Below are 19,904 nucleotides of genomic sequence, written 5' to 3' on the forward strand. Positions count from 1 at the left end.
TTCTTTATTTCACAGGCTATTTGACTGCTCATAACAATAACGTAACAACACACACTAATAATTGAGTTAACAGCTGGTGAGACCCCTAAGAGTGGTCTGTGAGGTTTCACAACTCCAGAATAATCTAATACTGCAGCTGTGACAAAATTTAAATGAATACAGAGCATCCCATGCTTTGGAATACAGTACTCAGCCTCCACCACAACACAAACGTGCTCCTACTGCAAAAGGGAGAGAACACTGTTGCAATTAATTTCTTGATTGACTTTTAATAGATCAATAAATCAACAAGAAACCACCAGATTCTCTTTGGAAACCCTCTATCACACCCCAGAACTCTACAGTAATCTACAAAGGCAATTCCATGTGTGGAAGCTCTTCACATTCACATTCACAGAAGTTCAATCCCAAAAGCAGCCCCATATTTGCAGGAGACACCCCCTTCCCCCTAGTGTGTGTTCCAGCACAGGAGCACGAGGCAGCAGGAGCACTGATGAGGAAGATCAGAGCTTGCTCCAGTTACCACAGCTCTCTTGAGCAGAGCTGACAGCACAGGGAGCAGCGATTCTGCTCACCACTGGCACACACCGCTCCCATCTGAGCCAGCTCCCCTTCCCTACACCCAACACTCAATGGCAATGGGATGAGGGCAGCTCACAGGGCTAACACAGGGGTCTGTGCCCCATCAGAGCTAACACAGGATTGATTATCTGTGGGTCCCACCTGACTTTGCCTTCGTACTGCCCATAGAAGAGGTGCTGCCGGCTCATCCACTCGGCCATCACAAACTCCAAGGCGGGCTTGCCAGTGGGGCCGGGCAGGCTACACAGGAATTCCAGGAGTGGCTCCAGTTGTGAATGAACCAAGTGAGCAAACACCATGATCAGGGACTGCAGGAGGAGAAAGGCAATGTTAGCTGTACATAATTTAATAGCTGGAAATGTTTTATCAAATATTTAAGGAGCTGGAGTGAAGCTGTGCTTACTGAAGGAAGCTGAAGCTCCCTGCAGGAGTGAAGGCTGTGCTTAGAACCCGGGGAGGAAGGGAAAGTACAACTAGCTGCAGAACACTGTGCTACAAATGCAGGCAATAAACACCATCACATCATCACTCAGAAGCACCTTCCCAATTCTGAATGCATTTTGAACATGATTGTAGGGAAATAACTGCAGCTTTTAAAAAGGTTTTGTTAAAACATGTGGTTTTAGTCTGCCTCCTAAAGACTGGGGCAGAATTCATTCACTGTGCATATCTAAATGTCAGTCTCCCAGTCTGAGGGCATCTCTGTAGCCTTCCTCAGGGAAAAGCTACCCAGCACCAGAGGCCCATCTTCCAGGCTAACACAGGGAAGAGATCCAGCATTGTAAAATGCTTGGCTACAAGGGCTGCATGGGACTGCTTCAGATTTAAACTTCTGTATCTTTTAAATCCAAAACCAAGCAAAGTGAGAGACATTCCAAACAGTTAACAATCATCAGTTAGGGGCAAAAAAAGTTATCATCATCATCCAGGGGTAAAAAATCCTAAAGCAGGTGAGATCTGCTGATATTGAAATGGTCATTGTGGCAACATATGCTGGCTTGAAAAATGCACATTCAAAAAAATTAGAGAAATAAGATAAAATGATTAGAGCAGAGTGAAGCTCAGCTGAGTGCTGCACTGCGGGCAGAGATGGGATCTTGCTCAGAAGTGCCAGAAAAATGTCTTCCCCCAGCTGCTACTGAGGAACCAGGGCAGTCTGCACGACCTGTTTTACATTGAGGGCACAGACAAAAAAGACAGGAGAGAGAATGAAGACCATTGGGAAAAAATCACTCCAGAAAACTGTGTCACTACAAGTAGGTCAAGGCTAGAAGAGATGGAGATGCTCTTTGTCTGGTCTCTCACCTCACTCAGGCCAACTACACCTCCCATCCACCAAAAGCTCATTTTGTCTCAAGTCCCAGGCATTTATCCTTCAAATACAGAACAAATCCACTCAAAAAGACATGCTGCCTTTGCGATAACATTCCTACTGAGGCAACTCCTATCCCTCCAAAGAAGGTTTACAAGTACAAGGGCATGAGGGACTACTGAAGGTGCATTACAGCTTATCCAGGAGAATCTTGCTTACCCTGTAACCTGACAAAAAATTTCGGGCCTGAAGAACAGCATAGAGTTGTGTGACAGGAGACTTAGGCTGGGTATTAGGAAAAGGTTCTCCTCCCAGAGGGTGGTCAGGCACTGAACAGGCTCCCCAGGGAATGGTCACACCCCCAAGGCTGCCAGAGCTCAAGGAGTGTTAGGACAGAGTGGGATTGTTGGGGTGTCCTCTGCAGGGCCAGAAGTTGGACTCAAAGATTCTTCTGGGTCCCTTCTATCTCAGGAGATTCCATGATTCTCTGATCAAAGCAGGTATTTTCCTGACTACTTCAAGAGGATATACAGACCCTCCAATTGCATGAGTCATAAACAAACAGGCACGAAATGAAAGAAAATTATGAGAGTTTCTTCTCCTGGTGCTTCTCCTGCTCACCTGCATCACACTGAGCGTCTCTGCTTGCTGCATCTTACTCAGGATGGCTCTCAGGATCTGGTCCAGATTCTCTCCCAGCTCACTCCCAGCTTTTGAAATTAAAGTGGAGACCAGCCTGCCCACAAAGGCAGCGGTGAACTCTGAGGTCCGTGGGTCCAGGAGCTGGCTCACCACCTGCATCACGTACCAGAGCCCGTTGTGGCCCTGCTCATCGTGCCACTGCGCGATCTGCTCCAGCGCCACCGACACGTACGCGCGCAGGCACTCGCCGCCGTTCTGCAAAGACAAGCAGGGGGTAAGGGAAGGGGCAGCCAACAAAACCACCCTGAACCAAGATGAAAACACAGGGAAATGTAAAAGATTTACCAGTAACTTCTACAGACTCCAGCTCATTATCAAATACACTACTCCCCACTGCCCAATCAGCAGCAATCAAGATAATTAATAAATACAACCCCCTCAAGTAAGCTGCAGTTTTGTGCCAATCTTGTTACCTAAAGAAATTCAAAGAGTTTTCAGCAAGTGAGAGATGAAGACAGAGAAGTGTGACACAACTCAGCAGCTAAGCTGCAGTCCTTTTCAATTCCTCTTAGCATAAAGACCCAGCAAAGCAACCAATGTGCAGGTCTACAGTCTCTCCCTGCTGGTCTCCAGCCTATTCTTACTGGTCTGTTGTTTAGGCAAAGACCATATTCCCATGGTCTGTATTCACATGGCAAAGAGTACCTGCCACTATGGAACTCCTCACATAAGGAATGAAATTACCCTTGCTATTCATATGTCAGCTAGGAGCTGGAATGAAAAGGCTCCTTTTAACTTCTAGCCTCTGATGCTTTTTCCTTCTTGCTAGATACTCCAAAGACATCAGGCCATAGCCAAGCCTGCCAGCAAGCACAGCTTAGACAGTGCTGATGCTGGAGATGATTCCTTGCTTTCCCTCCCTCCCACACCTGGCTCAATGAAAAAGGAGTTTGCCTTCCCCTTCCCTCATAAATGAGTACAGCAGAAAGCTGCTACAATAGGAGGGCTAGGAGGGCTTTTGCTGAATGCTCCTGAAGACAGCCCCTGCCATTACCAGGTGAGATAAATGCTATGTGGGCAGAAAAGTATTATAGGTTTGCTTGGTTTTTTGGGGAGATTTTTTGTCTTGTTGGGCTTTGGTTGTTTGTTTTTTTAACATGCTCCAATGCACTAAAATAGAAAAAACATCCAGCATGCTGCCTTTCTCACTGTAGTTGTCCACATTCAGGAATGATCAGGAAAAGTCCCTGCAGCCCACTTAACAACAGCACTTCCATGGTAAAGTGGAGATGGCAGAGGCTCTGGGGGGCTGCTGATACAGCAACTGGCAAGCACAGCCTGGGCATCCTCAAAGGCTGTGTCACCTCTCTTGGACTGGGACAGCCCTGCAATGTTCCCCCTCCCCACTGTCACCTGCCTCCCCCTCCCCACAGGGGTACCTGCATAGTAGCATTGTCATCTGTGTTCAGGCTGCACTGTGCCACTGCAGGGAATGCCTGGCAGATGAGGAGCTGGGACAGAGGGGGTTTTGTATTCCTCACAACTGTGGTCAGTATATCAATAGAAGTCTGAAAGGAAAGCACAAAATGTCACAGCAGCAGCCACAGAACTTGAAGTCAGCACTACCCACCCCTGCTGCAAGCATCAAAGGCAGGAACTGCACAGATGTGGCCACTGCAGCAATCACACCCTGAACTCAGAGTCCAGAATAATTTTTAAATGTGAGGACTCTGCAGTCACACACCCAAGCACCACTGGTGTGAGCTGCAGAAGTTCCCAAGACAGTTCCCACATTAAGAGCAATGTTATCACTCAAACACAGCAAACAGATGCATGCTGACCGGAACAGCCAGAGAACTGTTCTAGCTGACTTGTTCCATTTTGGTTACATTGATTTAAATTTATTTTAATTACCCATAAGCAATTTTACAGTCATACCAATTAACAGATTATATGCATATTGATATTGGATGTTTATGGGTTTAATTCCATACAACCATCCTACACAGTCAATGCTTCATCTTTTATTAGGGCACCTATATAATTTATGTCCAATTCATACATATGTGATACATAAATCAGGAAAAGCCTTAGGAAGAAGTGCAAGGAGTAGTCTGCTGGGAGAAGAGACTATTCCTGCTGAAAGATGGCAATGTCACATCAAAATGACTGGGGATGACTGATACTGTGGAGACTGGAAGCAAGCCAGAGGAGCAGTTTAAAGCAAACTTTTGGAAGAATCTTCCTGAACCTGCAGTTTGCCTCTGCTCCACAGAAAAACTTTCCCCCAGTGACTGACTGCTCCAAAGCATGTCCACAGCAGCCTTTCTGCCCTTTGCAGAGCAGCCACCCCAGGTGTTAGAGAACAGGGAACATCTCCAGCCCAGGCCATGCCCCACTGCAGCACTTACTGCACACAGCCCCGCCGGGATCTTGTCAGCTGGGGCCTGCATGATGCTGACAAGGGTTGGGATCAGCCTCATCTGCATTGGACCCTGGCAGGCTTCTATTTGAGCTAGCTCTTTAAAAATATCCTGGGCAAGAGAAGCAACAACAGGATCTGGAGAGAGAAAGCACCATTTACTAAAACACACACACACATCTCAATCTTTGCCACCACTGTTTTGGCAAAGGAGCAAGTTGCCCCCCTACCACGGGAATCAATGTTCATTCAATGACCACTGACAAAGTTTTCAGCAGAAGGATTTAACAGCCAAACCAGCTGTGCTTTGGAAATGTAAGTGGAATGCATACCATTACTGTACTTGAGGAATATTGCAATGGTGAAAGGGCAGATCTTGTTCTCCATGCTGGCTGTAAACGCTGGGTCCACCGTGCACACAATGCACAGCGTCTCCATCACCAGGTTCAGCACCTCGGAGCTGAACTGAGTTGCCAAGTGGATCAGGCCATCCAGAATGCTGGGAAGGAAAGGCTGCAACACGTGGGTGCTCTCAGAGATCTTCAACTGGTCACAGTAGCTAGACGACAAATTTGTGATACAAAAATACATTCCTAATATATTGAAGTAACTTAAATATACTGCATTCTAGATGATACATAAGGGGTTGTTCCATCCTGTCCATTCTTATTCCTTAAGTTCACTCCTCTAGGACTTGTCTCCTTCAGTCTAATACTGCTTGATCTCCCAGCAGCTCAGCAGGAAGGAGGAGGAAAGCTCTCACCAGAAATCTTCCCTCCACGTTCCACACAAAGCAGAGTTGAGCACAGTGATGTTAGAAGCTTCTACTGCCCCTCAGTGACAGATCTCTCCATCAATGGAGAAAAGGAAAAAGTCCAGGACAGACTCTGCTTACAAAGTGTTTCATTACCATGTTCTACAACTGAGCTGAGGGCTGAGAAAGCAATTTCAGGAATAACTAAGTCATAAATTTCTAACTTTATTTATTCATTAACATTTCAGTTCAAATAAGACACAAAGTGTTGTTTGGAAGTGGTGAACAGTTAGGCTTTAGCAGATTTTTTGGTGACTGTTTTTCTGAATTTACACTAATGTTCACTTTTTACTTTAGAATGAGTAGAGCAGAGTTTCCTTCTGAAAAAATGGGGTAAGAAAATCAAATCCCAAGCACTCCTTATTGCTGTGATTGGCTCCATAAGCCTGTATGATGTCAGTCACCTTTATGATCAAACAGGAATAATCTGGGTTTCATCCTTGTGTTTTCCAACACTACCTTGTGCTGCTCCTCCCTGTGACCATACCCATCACAACACTTTACAGTAACCTTGAACCTCAATTCCATATTCCTCATTAGTTATTCTATTTTGAACCTGTTTACTTACACTTTTAAAGCTGCCATCTACTTCCTTCAAAGCAAAACCTCCCAGAGCCCAAAGAGAACTGCTATTTTAACAAAGCAGTTTATCAGTGTGATTTATACCCCTGTCCCTGGGGCTGTGGAATAGCCCAGGGTTTGCTTACCCCCAGATGGCTCTGACTGCAGAGATCCGGACAGAGGGGGGCTGGGTTTCGTGCAATCCACTGACAGTGGCTTGCAGGAACTGCTGGATGAGCTCTGGAGACATGGCCACGGTGAAACGGCTGGCGGCCCACAGCGCCCGGCCCAGGAGGAAAGGAGACACTGCAGCAAAACAAAAAACCTCAGTGGTTTCAGAATAAGCTTATGGCTTTAAAATCACAGCTGATTCCATCCATTATTTAAAATCTTGTCATCCCAATAGGAAATCACTGAAATGTGACACACAAGACGAATGTGCCGGCATACAAAGAATTTTTGTTCATGGGCAGAATCCAGTTTGTTTTCTTAATTATTTCAAAGAATAATTTCTCATTTATTAAAAAAACCTCCTCCCTTCAACTATTCACACTTGAATTTGTTCATCACTGAACAAAAGCAAAGGAAGAGGACAGAGGCTTTTCCAGTAATTCTCATTCATCCAGCTCAATATTCTGTCCCCAGCAGAAGAAAAGTATCTTAGGGAGAGGAATTAGAATAAAAGAGCTCATACCTGGAGACCTTTCACAGATTACATTACTAGTTCACAGTCATCACCCTGCAGTTACAAAACAGAATTCTGTGGTTCACCAGCACCACAGAAGCAGTGGACATTCATTATCCACTCACCTGCTTGCACTCACCAAGGTATGATACATCTTTATCACACTTAATCCTGCTGCCTTTTCAGACTATGAATCTCCTTATCTATCTAGGCTGGCCTCAAAGTGATGATGCTCTCTGTTCCTCAGCATCTCTACTGCCATTATTTATGCTCCTGCAAGTACTAATTTTAAGATGAGGACATAAAACACTCTGTGCAGGATGTACAGCAAGGGAAGAGATTTGTTTTTTAAGTCAGTATCATAAAACACAACGTTTCTTTGTACCATTACTGACCATTAAATGGATATCCTTGGAGAGCCATCAACACACTGACTCTGGGAGCCCTTCTAGAGCACAGCAGCTCATTTACAACCCAATGCCACACATGTAAATGAGTGTAAATATATGTCAACTGCTGAGGCTGGTTTCTACATGCATTGCAAACTATGCACTTTGTACACACTAATTATTCACCTAACATTAACACAAAGAAAAGAAAAAACTCTTCTTTGTAATGTGCTAAATAAGTGTTTCTTTGATGAAAAAGGAACCCAGGAATCAGTTTTTTCTACACTGACAACTCTATGTGGACTCATTAATGATGCTCACATTGCCTTAAACTTCTAAAATTTTAATTTGCAAGGACTTTTGAGGTCTGACTTTCAACAATTCCTCTGATTTTCTTGCACACTGATGTGAGATAACACAGAGAGCAAAATCCTGCTGAGCTCCCAATAACAGACTCCCATTTAGCCAGGAGCATTATTTGAACTCATGTGCCACAACTAGTGTCAGCCTCAGCATAAAACAAATGGATGATATGGTGCAGCAGGAATTCTGAAGGCAGTTAAACACTGCTGGTGACTTTCCCAGGAACAGACACAAGACATCACAACAGCAATTTTCCACCCAGCTCTCTGAGCCCTACATTCTCATGCATCCAGGCAATGAGATCCAGCTGAAAGCACAGTCCCACATGTAAAGGACTTACACTAGAACTGGGAGCACGTGGAAACTCACAAGATTTATTTTTTTCACGTGAGCAAGGTGCACAAGTGCATTTCTCAATACCTCATGCACACATCATCTCTGATTCATCAGAGACTCCCAGTGTCTGGCACCCAGCAGTTATTCCCTGGGATGCAGGGTCCCACATACCTGAAAGGTTGAGGTCTGCCAGGACCACATTTGTCAGGAAGCCATGCATATCAAAATGTATTCTCCCATTCTTCACACTGTCTGTAATTATAGACTTGACTGAGCCCAGGGCCAGCATACAGGCTTCATGTATTTTCCACCTACAAAATAGTTCAGATGCCTTAAGACTTTTCCTCCATCATCATTCAAGAAATAAATACATATTCTGAAGTGAAGTCACAAGTAATTTTTTGCTTTAAGCTACCACAACTACTTCCTTCCTTCCCAAAAGAGAATTTAAGAAAGCCCTCAAAGAGATTAACATTCACAAAAACTCCCTCAGGATGGGCAGCATTCTCAGCCACTTCCTAAAATACTGGTGGAACAGTTCTTACATGTACCAATTTTGCTCTCCTAATAAAAAAGAACCTCTTCCATGAAAGCTTGTGTTCCAGCCATGCTTTCATAATTTATATGCAGAAGCACTGGGATACCCAACTACATTAAAGGCTTAAAAATATCTAATTTTGCATTAACATTTTGTTAATTATGATGACATAGAACTATGTGCAAATACACTTCTCCTTGGTTTTATTTGTGAAGCCAAGAACCTACTTTACAAATTCTCAAAACTGAGACAGATGAGGACCTAATGTCTGATTTTGCAGCCATTCTGCTGCTATTCATTATCAGAGTGGCTACTCTGACACTAACATTTAAAATAAACACAAACACTGAACCAAGCACTGTAAAACCAGGAGAGATTCCCTGTGGACCAGCAACCAGGTACTCCTGCAGTGGAGTTTTCTTCTACCCCCAAATAACATTAAAAACTGCAACTCTGAAGTTCTAAAATTGAACACGTACATCTGCATACAGCATGGCTCTTTGTGACATCAAGTAAAAAAAAAAAATTTATATATATATATAAATATTCTGTGTAAGTTTTATAAGAATTATCATTTCCCATGAGATATTTTAAGGAACATCAAACTCTGAAGGGAGGGAACCTTGGCTCAGACTGCCCAAGCACTCCACGTGAAGGTTTCACCATCTGGCTCAAGAACTGCTGTATTTTCCTTTGTTTCTTCTAATCACAGATCTCCAATTCAATCCTTGCCCATCAGTAGCATGGTCACAAATGAAATGTGATTAAATCATGGTGCACCCAGTGCTTCAGAGCTCCACACCTGCCCCAGCAGCATCCCCTCAGCCCCAGCCCCTCACCAGTGCTCAGCGCCGCTGTTTTTAGCCTGCTCAGCCTCCTGCAAATGCCTCGTAGCTGCTGCAGCCAGAGCAGTTGCACTCTCATTCTGGAAATCAGCAGCCACAGCCTGTGCACAAGGAAATGGTAACACTCATTTGTATGGGCTGTTAAAAGTTGGCCCTTTCTCTAAATGCCCTGCCTGAAGGCAGGTTTGATATTTGTTATTACTGTTTCAGTATCTAAATGTGGAATACATTTCGTACCAGCAGCAGATCCTGAGCAGCAATTCTCACTGTGTAGGAAAATGTATCATCATCTTCATCCTCCACAAACTGCTGTGGATTTGCAGTCCAAACTTTTATCTACAGGAGACAAAAAGGATAGGGCAGCTGAGAATTCAGGACACCATGGGTAAAAGGCAGCTTTTCTGCTTCCTGTAACCTGTTTTGGAAAACTACTTTCAGAATTTTTCTCTGCCATAAGAAGTCCTCATCCTCAACTGATTTTTCTTCTATTCCATCGGAGAAACTTTTGAAAAGAAGAAATTCTCTTTGTTCTGAGCTCATCTTGCTCTTCTGCCCCTCATTTGAGATCAGAGTTTGACAGAAGTAATGACTGACCTGGAATCAATGCTATGCAGCTTTATTTTTAGATGAGGAATGGGAGAAGCAGATAAATCTTTTAACAGAGTGCTTGTTTTTATGCATGTCTACCTAAACTAAAAGATGATGGTTGTCATACTCAAGAGGCCAGGAGCTATGCAGAATTTCAGTACAAATTATTTCACCCTACCAGCACAACATTTTTGCTGTCACAGAAAGCTGTTTATTCCTTTCAGCATGATAATCCTCATTTTCACAGTACAATGCATCATGGAAGAATGAAGGAAGAAAGCCTCAAAGACCTGTGGTTGTTCAGCCTGGAGAAGATTCCAGGAAGACCTTAAAATTGCTTTAAAACTAAAGCCCTTTTACCAGGGCCCCAGGACAAGGGGCAACAGTTTTAAACTGGCAGATGGTAGGTTTAGATTACAGAAGAAATTCCTAAGGGGGTGCTGAGACACTGGATATGTTGTCCAGAGAAGTTGTGTATGTCCCATCACTGAAAGTGTCCAAGGCCAGGCTGGATGGGGCTTGGAGCAACCTGGGATAGAGGAAAGTGTCCCAGCCCAGGACAGGGGATGGAACAGGATGAGCTTTAAAGTCCCTTCTGACCCAAACCCTTCTGCGATCTGTGATTTTCTGTCTACCTTGTACCATTTTGGAACCTCTAAGTACTGCCACAGCTAAGTGATGGAACAGCCTGTTAGATTACAGCAGCTTCCACACACTGAAACTCTTCCTAGGACATTTGCTGGTTTAAATCTCTCATTTTCTTTGTTTCCTACACAACACAAATATGCTCACCTGCTCCTCTGTTATCTGCATGTAAAGCAAGATGTAATAGATCAGGTCTGGCAGAGCCTTCTTCACTGTGCTCTTAAATTTGTTGTTTTCCAACAAGGCATGAACAAATTCAAATATGCTGAATACCAAATTTTCAAAGCCCAGAACTTCACCTGAACCAAGTGGAAAAATCAAAAAAGAACATGACTGAATATGTCAACATACAGAAAGGTACAAATGGATGTGAAAACAATTACAAACCGTTAGCTTGTCTGTGCAGATATTTATTCATTCTCCTGGACTAGCAAGTGCAGCAGAAGACCCAGAAGGGTTTCTGACCTCATCACCTTCTGCTCTCTTCCCACCACACACCCCTCATTAAAATTTATCAAGCTCAACCTAAAACCTATTTGATTTGCTTTTGTCCCACTACTTTTACCTCAAAATTGTTGCCAAACTGACCCCTTGGGCCATGAGAAAAATTAAATTGTGTGGCTTAATTGATCACCATCACAAGTAATTTGCAAAGATGTGATGGACACCATTCTAACATGGCAAATGTACCTTTAGCACAATCTCCCATGGTGTTTCAGTCATTGTTTTGACAGCAATATTTAGATAAATCCATTCCTCTTCAAATAACAAAAATGAAGTGCAAGTTCTTACCATCAGAATCCACAGGATCCTCCACCTCTTCTGTATAATTTACTTCTGTTCTCACATAAGTGGATGGAGTTAAGGAAATGCTTTTTTCCAAAGAATAACGTCTATTTTGGAATTAATCTGTTCCTGTCTTAAAATTCCTGCTAACTTGGAAAGCTTTTGTTCTTTAAAAACCTTTTGACTTTGTGTAGAGTCCTATGCTTCACAGAGACAACTGCAGGAACTCCTGGCTTTGTGCATTGCCCAAGTTCAAAGACCACTCACATATCACGTCAGCACATCTTTCATCTTATTTGATTAACTTAGATCAAACTCACCAAGGTAACCCAAAACTTCATTTATGTTAACTCTGCAAGAACAGAACCCCCCAGGCTCACTCTTTTCAGGGGATGTGAGCCAATTCAACACCTCACAGCTGCCCAAGGAGCCACCCCATGCTCCCACATCCTACCTTAGGTTGGCTTTGCTCCCTACCAAGCTTCTACACAAGCACCAGCCCTGGGAAACGACAGAAAACTAATCTGGGGGTAGGAAGGAAGGAGTTTTCTTTGGAGATGGTGAACTGAAGATCCAACAAGTACCAGAGTGAGCACAAGGAAAGGAAGAAAAAGACTCCCCTTTTGCAAACAAAATCCCATTTTGTCAGCTCTGGTACCAGCAGGACTGTAATAGGAGTCAGGACAGGAGAGGGAGAAATACACCATCAAAAATCCAACAAAGAGCTCCTTGTATTTTCATAGATTCACAAAATGGTTTGGGTTGGAAGAGATCTTAAAGACCAAGTAGTTCCAATCCCCCTGCCAAGGGCAGGGACACCTTCCACTCTATTTTAACAGGGGTCTGAAAAAACAGTATGGAGAGATTTGAGTTGTCAGTTTTCAAGTACTGAGCAATGCACCCACAGACCACTCTGACACAGCTGGATGTGCAGTAGAGCACTGACTGAAATTCAAATGGCAAATCAGCTTCTGCAGCAAGTGCAATCTGGGTCAGCAAGGGGTACTGCTGGTTCTTCTCCTGAAGTCTTTACACTGTGACCAGCATCTTTTTAAGAAGACAATTTTTACCAAGAAGTACCAGAAACAATGCAGAGCTCGTGGCAGTTCTACAGGACACATGCATCAATCAGCATACATTTTAATCAAAAAGAAACTTAATGAAGCCTCCAGAAGTAACAGAAAGATCCTGTTTTGTCTGGCAGGACAGAGCACTCTGTGTATTGTGCTTCTCCAGCAGACAGGTCATAACTGTGTATGAGACTGAGTTTGTCTCAATTCCAGTGTGCTGGGTTTGCACAGCAAAAAAACCCAACATTTCACCACCAAAAACCACTAGATACAGTTACAGCCATTCACTACCAAGGATATAAAGCAGCACTTTCTGTAAGTGTGTTCCAGACGATGGGCAGGATCTGTTGCATTGATGAAATCATGTGCTTTGGGTAGTTTTTCACAAGTGCTGTCACAGCCTGGAAACAAAAAGAATATCAGTCAAAAGTGAGACTGGGAAACCACCAACACACTCAAATCACAGGCTGCTGGTTCATTAACAACTGAGGTAATCCAAAGTCATCCTGTCACAGAGGTCGCCTCTCACTCCTGCACAATCCTCTCTCTTGCTCAAACACTGACCAACACACCTCTCTTGGTGTTTCCTCTTTTGCAGGGAAGCAAAGGGATAAGATGTGACACTCTGGAGTGAAGACAATGCCATAATGTGGTGGTAAGACAATGACTCAAATCCAAGGCACATCACTGTGCACCACTGTCTGGATACAATTATCCTGAAAGTGTTTTGTCCCAGAAAAATAACTCTAATGTCATGCAAAATCAGACTACTGCCCATTTTTCACACTTCTACTCATGCAAACATCCACTGCACACCCAGGGAGTAGCTGGAGAAGCAAACACCCACCCAGATCAATTCCTTTCCCATTTCAGCTGCTGACACCAGAGGCTGTGCCAGCCCAGCACAGGGGATGCTCCATATGGATGCTGGGGATATCAGGATGATCAGCTATCCATAGGGGATTGTGCTTGGACTTGCATGAAGCTGATCATCCTGACTCAGGGGAGCCCTTCCACTGACACTTGCCAAAAGCCTTTTGGGACCCTCCAGGAGTGAGAGAGCTCTCACTCCTCCCCTCCTCCCCAGGGGCAGGGCTCCAGCTGTGTTACACTTGTCACACAACAGCCACCCACTGCCTGAGAGGTGGCTGCTCCCAGACACACAGGTGTCAGTTTGTTTGTGCTTACCCAATACAAACCACTCTGTGCAGTTTGTTTGTTTGCTTTAACAGAAACAAAGAAAAATAGTATTTCACCTTCCAGAAAAACAACAGCAATCTAATATTTGTATTGGAGATGAGCAGTCATCAGGAATAACCTAGATAGGTTTGGAAATGAGTCTGGCAGGTGCTAGAAGCATTACAGAAAACACCTGCTGAAGTCTCCAGGAAAAAAAATTATGTAGGTGCTGGCAAAGGATGTGAACCTGATCTTCAGGACTGCTGCAAACTTAACACCCTGCCTAGGGCCACAGGAGCATCCAAACAGACTTTTCCATATGCCACCACATATGAACCCTATGTAAATGTTTCTAAGCTCTATGCCCAACCAACTCTGCAGGAAGTGCTGGGCAGTTCTTCAATTCAATGGCTCTGCAGCTGTAACAATAGAAGGCTGCATTTGCAAGGTCACACAGTCCTGCAGAGCAAGTCATTAAAAAACAGAGCACTCTCCTGTCAGATGTTGTATTTCAACCCCTGGCCCCTCATTCTGACAATTCCCACTGCTCCTCTGAACTCAAAGAACTGCTTCACAGATCCTCTGCCAATCCCCACATATTGCTCCACCACCTATTAATCCTTCAAGAAAGCCCTTATCCTTCTCTCTTCCAAGCACTGCTTCTTCAAGTCACTCTATCAAAGCCTTTTATTGCTTCTCTTCCTGTTTGCATCTTTTAACAGAGAAAGAATCCCCACATTTTTGGTATAAAAGCTTAAAATACACACTAGAGAGCATGCTAAAGCTGACTTTCAGAGTTCAACAGGGGCAGGTGAAGTACCTTCTTCATAAACTTGGGAAGTTTGCCCCAAGACATAGATACCACTTCATCTTCCATCCAAGAAAAAGAGGTTATGATTGTTTTTTCGAGCTAGTTATTTGTTCCAGCATCAGGAAAAATGTAAGTGTAACTTCTCTGACCCACAGGTGTTGAACAGCTTCTAAGCACAAATGAAGAAGCACAACACTAAGGCTACAAGATGCTTTAGATTGTTGGTTAATTGGTGTTTCTGATATATTACCACACACTAAATACACCATTGTATTCCAATTTGTATTCCATTATTGTGAAATCTGCCTTAAATCTGTCACCTGTCATGTTTCATCATTCTGTTTCTCTCAAAACAATCAATAGTAGCATGTTCAATGCTGGAATTAGGATTCAAGAACTGCACACTTGCATCTTATTAATCCTTAGAGACACCAATTTAATTAATGCTGAACTATCAAACACAACAAAAAATTACACCAGGGGAATTTCCTTCTAGTCCTCACATTTGATGATATTTTTGTTGTGGCCAAACCTCCCTTCTCCTCTAAGGATAAAAGGCTCTGATTTCCTGCTGATAACTTGTAACTATACTGGGAACATCTTGGGACACATTAACCATCAGTGGTTCCCCATGATGTGATCCAAACTATTCACTCCCCTAACCAGGATAAGTGTCCCAGGGGATCAGGCAGATGTGCACACTGCAATAGCTTATTTAATTCCTTAAAGCTTCTGCCACTGTCCTGCAGAACATTCTGACATGGACAGCACAACAGTTTAGGTCAGGGCTGCCTCTGACTTCCATCAAGAACTCCATGAGTGAGCTCTCAAGTGAGGAAAAAAAAGTCATCCTGTCATTTGCCACACAGCACTTCATTGAGGAAAAGATGGGATTGAGTTTGCATCTGGTTGAAAATGTGCTATAGAAAAGTCTCAATTCCCTCTTCCATTGCATCAGCTTTTCAAGGAGTTCCTGTAATGACCTCATCTGTAGAGCTGGTTTAAATAATCCCTTAAGGTTTCTTGCTTCTGCATTACAAAGACTATAAAATCCACTTCTCTGGAAGTGAAGGCAATTCATGGGTCTTTCACATGAATCCCTTTTTCCTCAGAAAATTGCTATCATCAGCTTAGAAATCCTAAGTGACAAAACCATGAATTGCTTTAAGTCAACATTCAGAACACTCATATCTTCACAAAGAGCCTCCCTCAAACCACTTGTCAGCAGCAGATCTCCTGAATTTACTGTTTAAATCCACACTGATTTTCTGCTGCCATCGATGCCACCTGACACACAGCAGTGTATTCAGACCCAAATCCTCTTGTGCTGCACCTCCCCTGCAGAGGCCAAAGGCAGAGGCCCTCACACAGCTAAGGAGCAGAGCAAGAACTTGCTGACATTTCCTCAGAGACTTTCCCAGCCTGTCACACTGTTCAAGAACCTCCTGGTGGGATCAGTGCTGACATACCCATGCAAACAGCCCAATGCCAGCAAGCACTTACTTAAATAACAAAAAAAGCTGCAGAATGCATGGATGTAATGAGAACAGAACTGGCCTGGTTTAGAGTGAAGGCATCAGTTACAACTGCTTTCTGTGGAGGCTGAAAAATACCACAACTCATTAACAATCCAAATGTGAGTATCAGGAGTAAGAGATCCAAATATTCTTGAGATGCAGTCTGCTCAAATCGAGATTATACCCTGCAGTGATCCTTTCATGTCATTGTTGCTGTGTATCACTGCCCCAGAAATCCCAGTGCACAGGCAACAGAAAGGAAAAAAAAAACTCACAAAAGACACTCTCTCAACAAAGACTGCCAACATCCTTCCCCAAACTCCTTTCCAGTAGTGCTGCACAGCAAGAACAGCTCCAGCTGTTCCTAGAGTACGAGACCTGCAGACTGAGAAGCCACAGGATCCCTAGAGCAGGTACTGCTGCCTTGATCAGGACTGAGAAAAGTTCCACCACACAGAGCTCAGCGGCTGCTGGTTTGTGACACACAATAGCACCCTCCCACTATGTGTTTTCATTACTTCAGCACAAAGCTGGTCATCCTGAAAAACTTTTGACACTTGTCTTCAGAAAGGTCCTCATTGTTTTCTTCAGGGAACTGAATGGGCCTCAGTGCCCAGCCTCAGAAACATCTACACTGACCTGAGTGTTACTCACCCCAGCACACAGGCAGGGAAATGAAAGATCTGGATTTGATCCTGCAACTGATGCTTTGAGCTCTTTGCTCTCCCATGCTGCAGGCAGCACTACAGCTCCAGTGCTCTCCAAGCTGTTACAGGGGTCTGCACTGGTCCTCGTCCCCACGCACAAAGAGCTCTCCAGTCCAACCTCCCTTCTCCAGGAAACCAGGACAGTACACAAAGACTTTCCATCTCTTTCCCAGAGATCATTCAGCATTAAAGAGCAGGCAAGTTCCAAAAAAGCACCTGCACTTAATAAGCTGTTACAACTTCACTGCAGCAGAATTCTGCAGCACCTTTAGAAAAGACTGGTATTTTAGCTACAGATTATGGTGTCCAATACATATCCAAAATACATTAGATCAGCAAATGACAAGGACAGATGGTTCTATGGACCAGATTCCTGTGGAAAATTTTATAGACTGATCCTCATGAATCTCATCATAGGTATCTTCAGTACAGGTGAACAATTTATTTCAGTGTTGATGGTGCTAGGAGCCAAAAGCCTTCAGTGTTCATACCATCAGCAATACTGGGAGATATGCCACTTGAGTTTGTTTTCCAGCACATCTGAGTGCCTGTTGGTATTCAATTCTTTCTCCAGCCCTAAGTGACTCACCTTTAAAACTTCCATCTTAAACCCGCTGTCCGATGTAGGCCCATCAGGCATCTGCAGGGCCTGGACAAAGGCTTCTGTGAACTGCTGCACCACAGGAAAAATCAGGACCTTGGCAGCACCCTGGTTACAGACAATGCAAGCACAGCTGAATACCAGATACAGAACCCCCACATCTGACAGGTAAAGCACTAGAAGCAACAGCAATTACACTTTTCTGGTACAAAATAAAAAGAGAAACTCATGGCAACTGCAGAATATTGCAAAGCCACATGAAAGCTGTTTCAGACATTACTTGGGCTCTCTCTTTGTTAGGAACTAAGCTCAGCTGAATCCCACTCTTCAGAACCCCACAGCACAGGCTGCCACAAAACACACACATCCAACTCATCACTTTGGAGTCTCAAGAGATCCAGACAATCCAGTCTGGAGAGCCCCAGGGGCAGTGCTCACCCCCTCCTAGAGAGGCATTTCATTTAATGAGCTGAATCCTGCCCTGCACCTCAGCACCCCCAGGCTACAAAACCAACCTGGGGCAGCTGCACCACACACACAATTACCCCAAACCCTGCAGAGGGTTTATTATTTATCTCCCTGCAGAGCCTTCATCCCCCAAACCAAACAAACTGAGTATCAACAGCTGGCCTGAAGATTAGCAGGATGATTCTTCCTAGGAAAATGCAGTAAGTATTTTTCCAGATGTCAGAGCACTCCATAAGCAGTCCTTGGCAGAGCAAGTAAAAAATAATTTTATTGAGATTATTCCTCATAATTCCATAGCCAGGACAGCGAAGTTCTATGTTTAAATCAATTAGGAAATGCCTTTCATAAAGATTCCCTTTCTCTTTTCTTTTCTTTTTTTTTTTTTAAGTAAAATTTCAATAGAAAAGTCTTAGTATTCAATGTAAAGGACACTTTCACCCCTTCTCCAGAATAAGAATGGGGAGCTACTACTATCTCTTGGATACTGGTACCAGCTGCATGATACAGTGCATGAGTAACCTTGTCATGGCAGTACAGACACAGTGTAATTACCAGAACTTTCTAAAAGTCTGTGCTGGATTGCTCCCTGTGCAAACAGGGACAATGAACATTACACTGAGCCACTCAGCAGTGACCAGCCAATAGATTTAAGTGTCACCCTTCCCTATCCTCACACCCCAAAAAGTTAAAAATAACTTAAATATTGTCTGGGAGTGCTGGAAAAGTCACTTGTCAAAGGCCATTTAAAATGCAGATGTGCTCAGTTAGAGCCAGACAGGAGACTCACATATAAAGCTGTTTGACTGCTGTGTCTGTTTCTTAACAGCTATTCCTCCAAAACTGGGCTGGGTTTAGCTTCCCCCACCCCTTCATGAACACAAGGCCAAGGTGCCTCCTGAAACATGGGGTGAGCTCCAGGAGCTTGGAACCAAAGCCTGGCCCAAGAGTCCCCCTTTCCCAGGTGCCCAAGGCCTGGCAGGTGATCAGGACACATGGTTCAGCTGAAGGCTGGAAGCCAAGCCAGGGATTCCCAAGCAAAGGGATGACACTCTACCTCCTCCCCATGCTTGCTCCCTCCTTGCCTGAGCTCTTACAAGCATGTCTGTTGATAAACCATAAATTAACCTTAATTATGGAAACCAGGGCACACTATCAAGGCATGCATGTAAAGCAGAGAGTCAGGTACTTTACATGTATTAAATTACAGCCTCTTCCCCCAAATTCCAGCTGACACAGTACCTAATTTTCCAGTTTCATTTCTATATTAAAAATTATTTAGAACTTCACTCAGTCTGAATTCAAAGTATCTTGTATGTCAAGTTAAATTCTTGCCTTTTCCAACTCCTCCATGTTACAGATCATGTGGGCACACGTGGTAAATATCTCCACTGCACGTGACCTCGTGCGAATCCCATACACCTAGAGAAAAGTTATACATCAGGAACACAACATTCTTCTTACACAAGATACTTCCTTTAATTATCTTTTAATTGTATTTCATTTTTGCTTTAGCATTTTTCTCTTATTTTATTATTGGCTTCAACTTTTCTGTGGAAACATTACCTGCCATCAACTATTATATCATCAAGAAAATTCTTTAAGTCTAACTCATACTACAGTATGACTTAACCATTAAATCTGGAGTTTCTCTATTCCAAGGAACATTCCTACTAATTTCACCCAATACCAACCTCACTGTGAAGATCATACCTCTGCCATTGTGAAAATTTTGTACATCTCTGGAAGAATAACTGGAGCTACAAGTGGCATCTGTATGTCTGTCACTTCTCGGGTAAATTCTAAAAAAATGGACAAAGAAGAGAAGTTCTTATAAGAAATCAAATTTGTAGGGAGCAGCAACAATAGAACTGATGGGAAAATACTAAGTGTGCTGGAAACAAGTTGATTTGCACTTCGCTAGACCAGGGTCATCTGATCTACCTGAGGCAATCCTCAAAGGCAAGCACAAAAATATCACACTAAAAACTGCAGTTATCTGGAAAAGGTGCTACAAGCAAAGTCTCTGCTGAGCTCTAACCTGCA

At 43.6% G+C, this 19,904-nt stretch overlaps 1 protein-coding gene across 1 annotated transcript in view; it reads right to left on the reverse strand.

Annotated features, from left to right (window-relative positions):
- IPO9 (importin 9) overlaps positions 1 to 19,904 on the reverse strand; it is a 38,684-nt gene that overhangs the window by 6,669 nt on the left and 12,111 nt on the right. The window contains exons 5-19 of the mRNA XM_033519887.1: positions 19,572 to 19,660; positions 19,194 to 19,280; positions 17,382 to 17,501; positions 12,879 to 12,979; positions 11,515 to 11,573; positions 10,870 to 11,021; positions 9,727 to 9,825; positions 9,484 to 9,590; positions 8,278 to 8,417; positions 6,480 to 6,639; positions 5,291 to 5,517; positions 4,948 to 5,096; positions 3,976 to 4,104; positions 2,516 to 2,791; positions 724 to 890 (exon numbers count right to left, since the gene is read on the reverse strand). Of these exons, the coding sequence (XP_033375778.1) occupies positions 724 to 890; positions 2,516 to 2,791; positions 3,976 to 4,104; positions 4,948 to 5,096; positions 5,291 to 5,517; positions 6,480 to 6,639; positions 8,278 to 8,417; positions 9,484 to 9,590; positions 9,727 to 9,825; positions 10,870 to 11,021; positions 11,515 to 11,573; positions 12,879 to 12,979; positions 17,382 to 17,501; positions 19,194 to 19,280; positions 19,572 to 19,660 (2,062 nt within the window). The remainder of the gene's footprint in view (positions 1 to 723; positions 891 to 2,515; positions 2,792 to 3,975; positions 4,105 to 4,947; positions 5,097 to 5,290; positions 5,518 to 6,479; positions 6,640 to 8,277; positions 8,418 to 9,483; positions 9,591 to 9,726; positions 9,826 to 10,869; positions 11,022 to 11,514; positions 11,574 to 12,878; positions 12,980 to 17,381; positions 17,502 to 19,193; positions 19,281 to 19,571; positions 19,661 to 19,904) is intronic.

This window comes from Parus major, chromosome 26, assembly GCF_001522545.3.
Source record: "Parus major isolate Abel chromosome 26, Parus_major1.1, whole genome shotgun sequence".
Taxonomy (NCBI): domain Eukaryota; kingdom Metazoa; phylum Chordata; class Aves; order Passeriformes; family Paridae; genus Parus; species Parus major.